General features: G+C 36.4%; 1 protein-coding gene across 6 annotated transcripts in view; it reads left to right on the forward strand.

The window, feature by feature from the left end:
• Nucleotides 1-16,147, forward strand: part of col12a1a (collagen, type XII, alpha 1a) — a 112,092-nt gene that overhangs the window by 38,947 nt on the left and 56,998 nt on the right. For 5 of the 6 annotated variants that reach the window (XM_052145093.1, XM_052145094.1, XM_052145095.1 and 2 more), the window contains 7 exons: nucleotides 779-928; nucleotides 3,165-3,284; nucleotides 3,370-3,534; nucleotides 3,691-3,837; nucleotides 5,826-5,968; nucleotides 8,905-9,034; nucleotides 11,305-11,450. In XM_052145093.1, coding sequence (XP_052001053.1) covers nucleotides 779-928; nucleotides 3,165-3,284; nucleotides 3,370-3,534; nucleotides 3,691-3,837; nucleotides 5,826-5,968; nucleotides 8,905-9,034; nucleotides 11,305-11,450 — 1,001 coding nt within the window. The remainder of the gene's footprint in view (nucleotides 1-778; nucleotides 929-3,164; nucleotides 3,285-3,369; nucleotides 3,535-3,690; nucleotides 3,838-5,825; nucleotides 5,969-8,904; nucleotides 9,035-11,304; nucleotides 11,451-16,147) is intronic. The other variant, XM_052145097.1, reaches the window with a different exon arrangement.

The following is a 16,147-nucleotide window of genomic DNA, read 5'->3' on the forward strand; positions in this document are numbered from 1 at the left end:
TCTGGACATACTTAAGGAAGCCCATCTGTGTCTATACTAAGCCATGCTAGATCCATCCTGTTATTCATTCAGTTCATTTTATTAGTCATCTTCCATTAGAGGGAATATTTGGCAATGGCTTCACTTGTTTTCTTTACTAATAAAGCAGAAACATAAGCTTACTGATTTGTAGCTTGTTAAAGACCTCATCAAATGGATTGATGAGTGCAGCTTTCTTTCTTGTGTTAACATATTTCTGTTTGGGTAATAGATCTCTTTTAAGGCCTTAGATAATTCATTTTATTGCTACTAAGAAACTTCCACACAGGTATGTTTTTTATGTAAAAAACACATTTCATAAACATAGTAACCACAGCATTTGAAAATGTATCAATTGGGTCTGACTTTTTTTCATATCTTTTTTTTTCTCAATAAATCAGACAATTTTGCAACCCATTCTCTTTGAGCAGGGACAGATGGTCGGCAATTTTCCCATTCGCCACAATCAGGTGTCTGGAAAGAAAACAAGATGGGACACAGACCAACACATCTCTTAAAAGAATGTTTCTTCACAAACAAAAGAGTTCATAGTTTAAAAAGATGTTATGTAACATAACTTGTAAAGAGATTATACAATGTATCTGCCCAAAATAAACTGTGTTGTGGCTTGCGTGAATGTGTGAATGTTTTGTATGTGTTTTCATTTCTCGAATCTTGATCTTTGGCATCATTTCTATCTTTATGGCTGCTAATATTAGATTTGTGATAATTGTTCTTTAATTGTCCTCTGGCCATACAGCTGCAATGTGCAAAACCACAGCTCAGGCCGACATTATCCTGCTTGTTGATGGATCTTGGAGTATCGGCCGTTTGAACTTCAAGACCATAAGGACTTTCATCCTTCGCATGGTGGGTGTCTTTGACATCGGCCCGGATCGTGTCCAGATTGGTAAGAGAATTTTGTTTCACTTTATATTAGTGTCTTTAACTACTATGTACCAACATTAAAATACATACAATACAATGCATTTATTATGTAACTACATGTTAATTAGCAAAATTCTCACAAGATTCACATTTTCTGCTACTGAGGTTGGGATACAGGTACTGTAAGTTTAGGAGTAGGGTATATGGTAGGGTTAGGGTTTAGGGCATGGGTTGATGTAGGGTTAGGTTTAGGGTTAGAGGAAATGTTAAGAGTGTAACTACAGATGCTATTAGGGCTGTCAATCGATTCCATTTTTTAACCTGTTAAAACGCAATCGCCCGCGCGTGGTAATGACGTCTCTCTGCTTACTTTTAATATATCATTTACCATCTATAAATGTAATTAATGTTAATAAATTCTACATCTTTTCAAAGGTCTAAGGGTTCAACATTGATATCAGATCTCTGTTTCATGATAGCAATGCTCCAGAAACAGAAATGTAGTTATTTACAAATGAGTACAAATGAAAACATGCGATATCAAAACGGGACTTCATACCTTTATTATGAAAACACGATCGCCAGATGAATCCAGTTCAACACACTTGGGTCAATTGTCCATGACAAGTGTTCATTTGAAAAACATCCAATAGCACTTTTTGTCCATAAATGTGACAAATCTGAGAAATATTGATGTATTCTCTCCATTGTTTACATGAGATCTCGCCTGAAAGAATTATCCTTTGTCATCGTTCTTCAACAAACTGCAATCTGAGCAGCATTCATGTTGTAAAACTGTATATTATCTGATATATTAGAGTCTTATAAACAAAACGAGCCTCTCTCCAAAGTCTATTTTAAAAAATGGGGCGTAGTTTTATTCATAATAGCCGAGCAGTGCAGTCAGATTTAGTCTTGTCTTGAAAGGCGGAGCCTTAATTTTACTCTGTACGCTTCCAGCGATTTTACAGAGAAAAAGCTTGTAGGAACCTCATTTTTTGTCAAATTTGACTTGTGGCTTGGAGAATATTATATTTCTAGGTTGTCTTTGTACTTTTATTATTGTTTTTTTTTTTTTTTATTAGTTTGTGCTCAAAAAGAGTAATGTATCAACATTAAAAAAATGTATGTATCAACAGGTTTATTAATTACATGGTATGCCGATTAATATATTAATCGAATTAATCACATACAAAAATAGTTGCTAAGAAAGGCCCTCAAATAAAAATTATTCTAAATATAATTATTAAATAATTATAAAGATATATTTAAATAATTATAAATAAAATATATATATCCTAAAAAATAATACAGATATTTAAAATGCATTACATTATATGGCACACAAGTGAAAAATTATAAAATACAATACAATATATGAACATAAGCCTATCATTGGCCTACAGCTCACAGCAATCCATTTTGCAAGTGTATTCATCAATCAGTCCGAGATTTTTATAAGCGCTTGTCTAAGAGTGTGTCAATTATACTCCTGTGTCAGAAGGCCGCTTTCGGAGTGTATCGGATGTTAAGTCGTTTTTAGGTCGTCTCTGTCTGTATTATCTGCTTGTTGCCTATACAGAGAGGTTGGCTTACTGCCCCCTGGATAAAACAGGTGGTACTTCTGCATGAATTGCTCAGATGGAAGGAATATTGCTTATTACGGTCCGGGGACATGATTATTTGCGTACATTTTTATAATTAATCGCACTGAATTAACGTGTTAAATAGACAGCCCTAGAAGTTATTCAATGCAGATACTTTAGAAAATATAGTGTAAATATAGTGGACTATGCCTTATTGTGGACTCCTGCTCCTGATTTTTCTCCTGAGAAAAAGGCCATAGTATTCTCCTCTAGAGTTTCAGATCAGACGTTTGAAGCAAAGTTCAAACTTTGCTCAGATTTGCCAAGATACCAATGCTTTTAATCAAAACTCAAATATAAAAAAGTATTTCTCATCAAATTCGTCCAGGACCAAAGAATCTGAGCTATGATATCCACATTAATTTAATAGCTCAGTGCAGCCCTTTTAGTGTACAGAATGTCAACAATTTCCTCATTTGTGTCTATGTTTTTCTCCTCAGGAATTTTAGGAGAAACATTTGAAACACATTGATACTTTAATTAAAATCATAACTAAGAAATAAGTCTCCTGAGCTGTGAAAGAGAAGCCTCTAAGCAGAAACATCAACATTACAGTACATACATACAATGTGTGGTTATTCATATGAACATTGCATTTGTCCTTATTTATAGGTTTGGCACAGTACAGTGGAGACCCAAAGACAGAGTGGCACCTAAATGCTCACAAAACCAGAGCATCTCTTCTAGAGGCTGTTGCCAATCTGCCCTACAAAGGAGGGAACACTCTGACTGGTATTCTGATCCACATGTGAGAGTTGTTTGCTTGTAGTCCCAATTATATTCAGACTTCAATGACCTGTATTCTAATATTCCACAGGCCTTGCTCTAAATTACATCCTTCAGAACAATTTCAAAGCTAACGTTGGAATGCGTCCAAACTCCCGAAAGATTGGTGTCCTGGTTACTGATGGCAAGTCACAGGATGACATCGCACTCATCTCTGAGAAACTGCGGGACCAAGATATCGAGCTGTATGCCATTGGTAAGAACTCTTTTACTTTCTCTTTCATGATGAAGACAGGATAATTCATCACAGTCCTGCAGTATATGAATGCTCAGTTAACCGTACTGAATAATCAGTTGAAGTTAAATGTCGGATATTGTTTAATTTATCTTTTTGGGGTTCTGTGATCTCCAGGTGTAAAGAACGCAGATGAGGGCGAGCTGAGAACCATTGCTTCTGATCCTGACGATATCCACATGTACAACGTGGCGGACTTCTCCTTCCTGTTAGATATCGTGGAGGACCTTGCAAACAACTTGTGTAACAGTGTCAAGGGTCCAGGTAACGTTGAGGTCATATGCTGTATGTATGAAGTCATGGAGATGTATGTTTAATATATTATATTTTGAATATTCTCTGTATTGTTAAAATAGTCACGGCTAAAGGGCGTTATTAGGCACGATGTGCAGTGGCGTTACTATATTCACAATATAACACAGCCTCAGGTGCATTATTGCTTTTATAAAGCAGTTACTACATAATAAAAATATTAAGGATACAGATTTTTCTTTATCTTTATCACATAAAAAGTTTACGCTTAAAACATTAAAGTCTCTGTATACCTAAGTCAGGCATATGAGGTATCATTTGAAGTCTTAGAATCTGCACTTTGCAGAGATAACCATCAATTTTGCATTTATTTGACTCAAAATAACAAAATAAGACCTTAAGACAGTTGTGCTGAAAATGTGCGCCCCCTAGAGGTAATGGGGTATAAATATTTATATGAAAATACAAGTCCTTCACATAGCATCTAAATGAACAAGTCATATATCAAATGAAAGCTCTGATTCTCAGGAATCTGACTGTATAGATTAGTTTTGTTTCCCTAATAACACAGTTTGAAAGATTTTCAAAAGAATAGAAAGTCATCTTATACAACTGTCTCATTTATGCTCCGATAACTGCTGCTGTAAGCCCCAAGTAGCCAAAAACTTTATATTACAGCTATAAACCAGCTTTTACCTTAGGCATCGCCATTTTTTAATTGTCTGTGAGCTTCTTTGACTGAATAATCCAATGTTATATCTTAGATGTCCAGAACAGAATATGCCATCTAGAAGGAAATGTGTGGAAAACAAATTAGAAAAATATGTTTCGACAACTGAGTATCAAATGTTTTATTGCATCGCAAAGGGGAGGATCTCAGCTTTATAATGACACCTAGATTGAGCTTCTAGTGTACTCAGTGGCTAAGATATTCAATGAAACAACAAGGGTGGTGCTTGAACTAAAAATTAGACTTAATGTCTATGGACGAGCACATCTGTGAAGGCTAAAATGCATTACAGCGCCACCTTCATTTCAGATCTGTATAATATAATGGAATGTGATAGAGAAAAAAATATTTAGTGGAATAAAATGAGATGTTTCAAAGGGAGGCAGAGTGAACAAATCCAGAATTACATGTTTACAAATTTAGGACAACAAAAATAATGGATTTTTTTTTCATAAAAGCTTTCTGTTTATCATAAAATTATAAACACATACATTATTATTTATGAATTAATATTAACTTTACTAACAGGTTAATTGAGTCATAAAGACACATCCTTTATATGTGAGATTAATCAGATATATCTACAACATAAACAGAACATAAATAGAACTTGCATCTGGAAAGACAATGAAGTGAATGAACAGGTAAAATGGATTAAGTTGCGTGCTAGTCAGAATGCGCAACTGTAAATATGCCTTTTCTATAACGTAATATCATAAACGTGAGATTTTCATGACATATTAAACTTATGTTTATATTATACCTTTAATATGTTTCATACATATTTAAATAATTGTGAGTAGAATATTTGGTTCATTTTGATACAAGTTTGATACATTTTATTATTTTGCATATTATCGTTAATTGGACTAAAATGAATGAATCCGTCATGAAATACTGACTAAATTTAAAGCATTTTGTTGTCAAAAGATAAAAATTATGACTAAAATTAAAAAAATTGAAAATTAACACTGCCTTTATGGGTGGTGTGCCTTTATCTCATGTTTCTCATATCTCATATTTAACCCTGCTTCACTCAAATGCCTTTGGCTAAAGGAAGAAGAAAGGAATTTCCTTAACAGGAACCTTCTATCAGTGCTCCAAAAGAGAGAAAATTCCTAAATTAGAGAATGCTAATCTCTGAAAAATTTGGCCTGAAGTCCTTTTCTTCAGTTTGTGACAGTAAAAATATTCCTTTTCTATGACTTATTACCATTGTGTAACGAGGTCAAAGGTTAAAGTCTAATTACTGCCATTACTGCCCTCACAGGAGGAGGCCCTGAAACACCCACTGATCTAGTGACCTCAGATGTGACCCATAACTCCTTCCGTGCCACCTGGGTCGGACCTGACGGACCTGTAGAGAAGTACAGAATAGAGTATGTGAGCATTGGAGAAGGAGAACCTCAACAGGTATGAACATTTCAAGGCCAGCATCACTATGATCGGTAATGATCACAAGTGACGTGACTTTTCCCTAAATACGAAATTCAGTAACAACTATACACAAAGGTGTAAAAGAGGGGCCTTATATTTAATTTTGAGATTGATTACATTGTGATTACGTGAGTTCCAGCACATTTTGTTAGGGTTAGGTTAAGGGTTAGGTTTAGTGCCATTACAATACAATTCGACCCTTTGCTTCACTTTACAAGTTGGAAGTCTGACATAAAGTGGCGATCCATTGCACTTATCCAAGTAGAAAGCTGGAAATTCTGACACTCTGAATTGAAAGCTGTATGAATCATCACAGCAACAAGCTCCAATACATTGTACTGTGACCTGTCTTCGTATATCTATCTACCTATATCTATAATAAATTAAATCAAATAAAAATAAATCAAAACTGTTATATTTTAGCATCTTCACAGTAGTCACCCTTTGCCTAGAATTTGCAGACATGTACTCTTGACATTTTCTCAACCAACTTCTAGAGGTATCACCCTGGGATGCTTTTTAAACAGAATTGAAGTTCCCATCTATATGTTGGGCACTTATTGGCTGCTTTTCTTAATTATTTAGTCCAAGTCATCAATTTCAAAAAGTTTTGTTTCATTTGATTACATTTTTAGTTTTATAATGAAATACATTTATATGGTGGCACAATTATATTTTTATAATTAAACATTTAAGCATAAGCCTTCGGATCAAAAGATTTTTAAGATCATGAGAAACATGTTGTGTTTCAAGTGTTTCAAAAGTTATTTTATATATATATAAAACTGCAAAATTATCAGTTTTTTTATTTACTATTTATAGGTGAGTGTTTGAGGAAAATTTAAATTTTTGTTTCATTCTATAAAGTACTGACAACATTTCTCCCAAATTTCAAATAAAAATAATGTCATTTAGAGCATTTATTATCAGAAAATGACAACTGGTCAAAATAACAAAAGAATTTTAATTTTTAAATGGCACAATACTAATGTTTTAACTTAGGAAGTGTTCGGAAATCAGTATTTAGTGGAATAGCCCTTATTTTCAATCACAGCTTTCATATGTCTTGGCATGTTCTCTACCAGTCTTTCACATTGTTGTTGGGTGAATTTATGCCACTCCTGGAGCACAAATTCAAGCAGCTCGGCTTTGTTTGATGGCTTGTGGCCATCCATCTTCCTCTTAATCGCATTCCAGAGCTCAAACCATCCTGCCTGGCACCAACAATCATGCCACAGTCAAAATATATATATATATACTGTATGTTTATATATATACAGCCTTCTCAAAAAATTTGCATATTGTGATAAAGTTAATTATTTTCCATAATGTAATGATAAAAATGAAACTTTCATATATTTTAGATTCATTGCACACCAACTGAAATATTTCAGGTCTTTTAGTGTTTTAATACTCATGATTTTGGCATACAGCTCATGAAAACCCAAAATTCCTATCTCAAAAAATTTGCATATCATGAAAAGGGTCTCTAAACGAGCTATTAACCTAATCATCTGAATCAACTAATTAACTCTAAACACCTGCAAAAGTTTCCTGAGGCTTTTAAAAACTCCCAGCCTGTTTCATTACTCAAAACCGCAATCATGGGTAAGACTGCCGACCTGACTGCTGTCCAGAAGGCCATCATTGACACCCTCAAGCAAGAGGGTAAGACACAGAAAGAAATTTCTGAACAAATAGGCTGTTCCCAGAGTGCTGTATCAAGGCACCTCAGTGGGAAGTCTGTGGGAAGGAAAAAGTGTGGCAAAAACGCTGCACAACGAGAAGAGGTGACCGGACCCTGAGGAAGATTGTGGAGAAGGACCGATTCCAGACCTTGGGGGACCTGCGGAATCAGTGGACTGAGTCTGGAGTAGAAACATCCAGAGCCACCGTGCACAGGCGTGTGCAGGAAATGGGCTACAGAGAAGCAGCACTGGACTGTTGCTCAGTGGTCCAAAGTACTTTTTTCGGATGAAAGCAAATTTTGCATGTCATTCGGAAATCAAGGTGCCAGAGTCTGGAGGAAGACTGGGGAGAAGGAAATGCCAAAATGCCTGAAGTCCAGTGTCAAGTACCCACAGTCAGTGATGGTCTGGGGTGCCATGTCAGCTGCTGGTGTTGGTCCACTGTGTTTTATCAAGGGCAGGGTCAATGCAGCTAGCTGTCAGGAGATTTTGGAGCACTTCATGCTTCCATCTGCTGAAAAGCTTTATGGAGATGAAGATTTCATTTTTCAGCACGACCTGGCACCTGCTCACAGTGCCAAAACCACTGGTAAATGGTTTACTGACCATGGTATTACTGTGCTCAACTGGCCTGCCAACTCTCCTGACCTGAACCCCATAGAGAATCTGTGGGATATTGTGAAGAGAAAGTTGAGAGACGCAAGACCCAACACTCTGGATGAGCTTAAGGCCGCTATCGAAGCATCCTGGGCCTCCATAACACCTCAGCAGTGCCACAGGCTGATTGCCTCCATGCCACGCCGCATTGAAGCAGTCATTTCTGAAAAAGGATTCCCGACCAAGTATTGAGTGCATAACTGAACATAATTATTTGAAGGTTGACTTTTTTTGTATTAAAAACACTTCTTTTATTGGTCGGATGATATATGCTAATTTTTTGAGATAGGAATTTTGGGTTTTCATGAGCTGTATGCCAAAATCATCAGTATTAAAACAATAAAAGACCTGAAATATTTCAGTTGGTGTGCAATGAATCTAAAATATATGAAAGTTTAATTTTTATCATTACAATATGGAAAATAATGAACTTTATCACAATATGCAAATGTTTTGAGAAGGACCTGTATAGCTAGAGCAGAATTTCCTGGAATTGCATCCTACTTTTATCTTAGATCAACTGAAGTTACGGTATGAGGTTATCTATAATCTATCCCTCTGTTTCAGTTGTTTGTTGATGGGATGGTGACGACGGTGGTTTTGGAGAGTCTTACTCCACTGACGCAGTACATAATGAAGGTTTACTCAGTAGTGGGAGAGGAGAGCAGTGAGCCACTCAAAGGCATGGAGACAACATGTAAGTAAGCATTCATGAACAGAACAACAAGAGGCAATTAAGCAAAATGTCTATCATCAAATTTCTAATTTGGGCAATTGACAAATTACAAGTACCGTAATTTCCGGACTATTGAGTGCACCTGAATATAAGCCGCACCCACTGAATTTTTAAAAAATTCTTATTTTGAACATAAATAAGCCGCACCGGTCTATAAGCCGCAGGTGCCTACTGGTACATTGAAACAAATGAACTTTACACAGGCTTTAACGAAACACGGCTTGTAACAAAAATAAATAAGCTTTAACGAAACACGGTGTGGCAGCGGGGGCGTGGTCAAGCGCCCGTCCGGGAGAGAAAAGCGGTAAGGGCGCTTACATCAAGTGCTGAAAACTGTCACGCTGGTGCCAGTGTGACAGTTTTCCCAAGAAGGACACGTGAAGCAGGGCACTTGACGTTCCAGGTAAGGCTTTTAATGGCCACAGCAATGTTTCCAATCAATTTTATAAAGTTTCTCAATTCTTGGTCTTCTATGCGCCAACACTAGACTGACGTGTTTCTGTCTGTCTGTCACTCACTCACTCACACTCTCTCTGCTGCCTTTTTATGCCGCTCTCCCCACGCTTACTGAAATTAGACACCGGTGTTAGACATTAGCTCAGGTGTAAGCGCCCTTACCGCTTTTCTCTCCCGGACAGGCGCTTGACCACGCCCCCGCTGCCACACACGGCTTGTAACAAAAAATAAAAAAATTTGCAAGTCATTCTTTCATATCTTCAAAGTTCATATTTTCAAAGTTCATATCTTCCTCCTCTTGTGCACATGAAACCACTGAAGTCATCTCCTTCGGTGTCGGAGTTGAATAGCCTCAGCTTTAGTTGTCTTTTTGCGTCAATTCCTCACGCTGCTGTTTCCAACGTCTCCCGTGCAGCAGCTCTATTTCCTTTTCCAACAGCCAAATCAATCGCCTTCAATTTGAAAGCTGCATCATATGCATTTCTCCGTGTCTTGAGGGTGACAAAATGACTACCGTAATCAGAATGATGGGAAGTTTGAGCGCGCTCGATTTAATCTAAACAGTAAACAAAAAAGTTGTTTGACCTTAACCCGTTCGGCAATTTCATTGGTCTAATGGAAGCTTCATGCCGCCAAAAAATTGAGCACGTCACAGAATATTTTTTGTTTTTTTTAAATAAAATTTGAAAGCGGGAAAAATCCATATATTAGCCGCATCGTTGTTTAAGCCGCGAGGTTCAAAGCGTGGGAAAAAAGTTGCGGCTTATAGTCCGGAAATTACGGTAGTGTATTGTAATTAATGAGGATTTTATTCTGCATTTCTCTATATTGTAACAAAAAGTGTAATGGTATTACCATAGTTTTTGGACATTTACCATGGAAAAATCATAGTGTATGAATGTTGAAACCATGGTATTTATCAAAGTATCATGGTCTGTCAAGACAAAGGGGATTCTGCAAAACGAAAAAAATTAATAAAAAGAAATGTAATATGTAATTTTTCAAATTGTCCTGTACTGTTTTACATCTTAGTAGTATTTGTTGTACTGAATATAATTTAAGACAAGATGATTTTCATTACTGTATTACCAGTAATGAGCGACATTTTTTGCATTACAAAGTTGTCATCATCCAAATAAAAACCTGGATATGTTCTTGTGAGATTTACCCTTTTAAATGTGAACTATCATGCAGTATTCATATGTAATTATCCTCCAGGACAATTTTAAAAATACATTTTTGAATTTCTTCAGTATTTTCTTTTCTGGTTTTATAAAATGTGCTTATGATTAGCCAGTAACTGAGAAAGTGCAAATGAAATACTATGGAATGTGTGTGTGCTTACATTGCTAAATCTGTGTTTGTCATGCTTGTTTTTAAATTATCAATGTATGACTTAAGGCAATCATTCCTTTCACAGAGCCGTCAATGTTTTCGTGTTACATACGGCATGATGCTGCTTTGAGCTGCAAAGCGTCGCAGTATTATTTCATGCACATTTGCATTTACTCTATGTGTAATCACCATTGTCTTTATGTGTAATGTCATGATGTTGGCATATCTGTTTGTCCTTGTCATTTCCATCGTGTGAGTATCCCATTACTCCTCTCATCCAACCATTGTCTTCCATGGTGTTCCATTCCACAGTGTTAGGCTTCCGTCATTCCACCCTGGATTGCTTCCATTTTTCCATTCGTGCTTCATTCCGCTTAGATGGATAGCCAGGGATAGAAATGGTTTAGAGAAAAAGAGAAAAGCTATGTTCCCCTCTGTAGTGCCTTTCGGTGCTGTGATGAGCATGAACATCTACAAAGTGCGCTCCACCACCATGAATGTGAGATGGGATGCGGCTGAAGGGGCCACGGGCTACATGGTTGTGTACAGCGCCCTTAATGCCACTGAACCCTCTAGGAAAAAGGAGGTACGGTGACGCCACACTCAATATTGCAACCACTGTCCCACCTGCAGCTAAAATTAAAGGGATCACATGTCAAGAAATAGTGTTTTTTTGGCCTTTAATGGCAATAACTGGAAGAAACTAAATGTGCTAATGGAAATATTAGGTTGTTGTGACACTCGAATCTGTCAACGGCTATGACATGGTAGAAATGGCAAATGGAAAGCATTTTTGGAGATATTCTAGATACCAACTACAGTTAATAGATTCAAAAACGGTCTTCGTATTGCAGCTTTTGGAAAATCAAGAGACTCTGCGCTCAGCTCATTAGCTCATTGGGGCTTGTTAACACAGTTTCTCTTTTAAGCTTTTCACATAGATTCAGAGAATATCAGCATCAGTTCTGGCTACAATCTAATGTCCACGGGGCTTTGCCTATAGTTTCTGGGAGAGCAGATGTTCCAAAGCTCCTCCATTTCCTCATTAGAGAGAAAGAACATGTTCAGCACATGATGCTTGTTTGAAATAAGGCTACTTGGAGTTTTTATGGCACTAGTTTAGACATAATTGTAGTGGTAGACCAAGTTATAATGTCTTGGAATTCAAAGTTAAATACAGGGTACAATACAGTGTAGAATATGGGGAAACATACAGTAGGAATTTGTTTGTTAGTCTATTTGTGCTAAATCTATGCTGCTGAAAAGACCAGAATATGTTGTTTTTGTTGCTGATACCAGTATAGGATGCTGGTGTGCTAGTTTCCCCACCAGGCTTATTAAGAAGCTTAAACTCAACATGAAATCAATATTGAGCCTATTTTATTTCCTTATAAGTTTGGAATTGTTTTGGAATTCCAAAAGAAAGAAAAAACCTTTATCTTTCATTAAAATGTAACAACTTGCTCTGCTTCTGTGATGACTTTCCTTTTTTGTTGGTTAATGTCAATGAAAAGCCAAACTGCTATTGGCATTGATAGTAGGCTACTGTTGTAGGTATTGTAGCCTTATTAAAATCTTGCCTATATTTGTTGGTGGTTAATGTAATAAAAGAAGTGTTGTCAATCGATTACAATGAATTACATCCCGATAAATTGATTGCATTTATCAAATGAATTGCATATATCAAAATATTTGCTAAAAAGATGTTCAGATATTAGATGTTCAGATTAATATGGGAGACGAGTAAAACAATGAGTGCGTTTACATGCACACCAATACGCTGATAAATCCCAAAAATCTGCTTATTTAAAAAATGCAATGCAAGAAAACTGCTTTTATATGAGTCTTGAAATAATCGAGTTATTCTCTGCTTTGATGTCAAACCGTGTCACGCACACACTTGCGCACTTTGGATAAGCTGGTAAGAATGGTGGTAAAGGTGTTTCTGTGAAACGTGAAATCAAAGTATTGGGCAAAAATCAATCGGTTATTTTTAAGCCGTGTATGAACTTACATCGATAAAGCAAAGCTGTTTAATGCGTTTACATGACCACGCACATTGTCGGCTTATTAATCGTGTAAGACCGTGCATGCAAACATGCTCATTGATTAGGTTAGTCTAGAGATCGACCGATATTTCTTTTTTTAACCGATATGCAGAACCGATTTTTTTTAATCAAATTGAGAAAATATTAAACGGAGAAAAAATTTGCAAAAATTTTATATTACAATAATAATCACATACCATGCTTTTTATATAATAATTACTACAGCAACAATAATAATTGGCAAACTAATTTCACATCCTCTGATTTCAAACAGAGAACATAAATAAATGACATGGGAGTCATTACATGAATATTATCTTCCATTTTAAACTAGACCTACAGTTTAAAGATCTAGGTGTTGTTTAATAGGCTAAAGGCAAATTGTTTGCTGGAATAAGTATACATTCTCAGGAAAATGAAAAGCAATAAATATATTGCTGTGAGTCCATCTCAAATGGCGTCAGAATTATTAATGATGTTTTGTTGGTCTCTAGATTATAGCTGCTGCCTCACAAAACACCTGCTGACAGAGCTGAAATGTTTTGTTTTACAGAGAGCAGAACATCTGCAGCTTATCTTGCAGCAAATTACACGCAAATCTCATCAATGCTCATGTCACCTGACACAAAGCTATTTTAGACACATTTATTGTGACGCGAGTACTTTGCCCCATGAGTGTCTTTGCATTTACGCGAAACTTTTACTTGAACGGTATCGCGGAGATAAGTAATTTACACAGAGCTGATGATTAAGTTTAATAGGAAATGTTCATGTAATTTAGGGGATTTTAAATAAGTGGACCCTGTAAAAACTGAGCTGGTATACCGTGGCCATTCTGGCATACGGCCAGTCATTCTATTGGAACATGAGCATCTACCTGAATGGCAAATTTACAAGACTAATAAACACAGCCAACCGAGAATTAAATTAAACCGTCATATTTCCAACATACACTCATCCAAGTTGATGAATATGAAGTAATGTTAAGTCTTTTAGGATTTGTCATTATGTGAGTTCATCTCCGTTTCTTAGCACTTAAACCTACACATCAAGCATTTATGTAACACATCTCACTACAGCATAAATGGCTGTTACGTTTAATAAAATGTATTAATTTAAGCAATACATTGCAAAAACAAGTTACTTTACCTGTGGACATCCCCCAGCATTGTTTCTTCTCACACGCACTGCTGCAATGGCCATCTTAATCGCAATTCTGTTTCAACTCCATGTTTTTAGGATGCTATGCTAAGTTAAAAATAGTCGAAACTATGAAAATCATGTCTTGAGACCACTGCATTCTATTGCTCTTCATTCAGCTGTAAAGAAAATGTACTATGTGACCGGCTCTCATTATGTAGCTGTGCTGTTTGTGAGTTTTTTTGAGAAGCGCTGACTGTCCCCTGCTGACGCAGCTCATAAAAACATGTTACTTTAAGCTCGATTTGCTCAGACTGTTAGAAAATACATTATTATGGAAGTACTGATAAATTGTGTTAATTGTGCTGAAAAGTGCAGTCGTTGTTTACTCACACCTCTGTGTTGTTATAACCCTAGATGATTTTCTTTCTTTTTCTTAACACAAAGGGAGAAATTGTGAAAAATGTTGTGCTCAGTAATGTCATTCAATGGCAGTTTATGGTGACAACCTCTTCAAGTTTTAAAAAAACGCAAAAGTATAATTCAGAAGTCTTATAAATGATTCCATGAGACTCATGATTGTTATGAAAAAATACGATAAGGTTTGGTGAGAAACAAACAGAAATATAATTAGTGAAAATGTTCGCTGACCGCCAAACTTCTTCGCGTGTTCTTGATAGGGCATGAGATCAACAGTTCACGCAGACCCCTCGTGACATTGGGGCGAAAACGTGTTTATCTGTTATAAACAGATCCACCACAGCGATAGCGACAACAGAACACAACACATCTGCACACAAAACAGAGAACAGAACTTACTAAACATGTTTGAAGAGTTTGTAGTCGAAGAATTTATGCATTTCTATACCCAGCCTTATTTTTTTGAAAGTTTTTGGACCAGTGCCTGTTCACAGTGGACGGAGTTACCCGCTCGATGCCAAAAATAGAAAACATGCGATCGACATGTCCCGTTGCTCATCGCAGCTAGTTAAGACAAACACCCTGATTACCATAGAAACAAAATATGTGTTGCGCGTCATTTGCCATCAGGTTAGGACACGGTGTGACTGTGGCTGCCTCTACCCTCCTCTATGTTTCTGTTTGATTCCAAGTACTCCATTTAAAAAAAATATGTTTTGTAAGTTCTGTTCTCTGTGTGCAGCTGTGTTGTGTTCTGTTGTCACTATCACTGTGCAGGAACTTTTCACTAAATTATACATTATATTTCTGTTTGTTTCTCACCAAACCCTATCGTATGCTTTTTTTTTAACAATCATGAATTTCATGGAATAATTTATTAGACTTCTGAATTATACTTTTGCATTCTTTTGAAACTTGAAGAGGTTGTCACCATAAACTGCCACTGACATCACTTTCACAATTTATCCCTTTCTGTTAAGAAAATGAAAGACAGTCATATAGGTTTATAACACCAAAGGGGTAAACAATGACTGAATTTTCTTTTTTGAGTGAACTCATTCTTTAATGTTATTTTTTCATATAATTAATCATAATAATTTGTGTTAAATTGACAGTCTTAAATAAAAGTAATAACAATGTTACCATTCGAATGCATCATGATGCTCTCAATGGTGAAATTTACATTTAGACTCCAAGTCCCGGACTTCTAAAAATGGGTTGCTGGCGTTGTTTCAGGAGGAGAGCTGTCCTCCACATTTCACTACAAACTCACATTCAAAATGGCTCTATTCTGACATGGAATGTCCACTATTCAGATTTTTCTGAAATTCCCAATGAATAAAATCCCACCCTACATTTTCTTCCAGAAATGTCTTCCAATTTCTTCAGAAAATTGGTCGAATATAATTTCACTCAAAAAGAAATGTCACTTAATGGAAGTAAAATAGGTTGTGAATACTATTTTATGTTGACTTTAGCCAGCAAGACCTCCATCTAAAACCAGCTTCACCAAAAAGACTATACTGGTCCAACAGCTACATCAGCAAAGTAACTCTCACCCAACATAAACAAGCCTGGAAATGCATGCTGGCCTAACCTGGTCTTTTCAGCAGGATAATTTTCCCTTTGAACGCATCCACCATCCCTTTCATTTGTGATGTGGTTAACCTCCACA

Source organism: Xyrauchen texanus, chromosome 16 (assembly GCF_025860055.1).
Source record: "Xyrauchen texanus isolate HMW12.3.18 chromosome 16, RBS_HiC_50CHRs, whole genome shotgun sequence".
NCBI lineage: Eukaryota > Metazoa > Chordata > Actinopteri > Cypriniformes > Catostomidae > Xyrauchen > Xyrauchen texanus.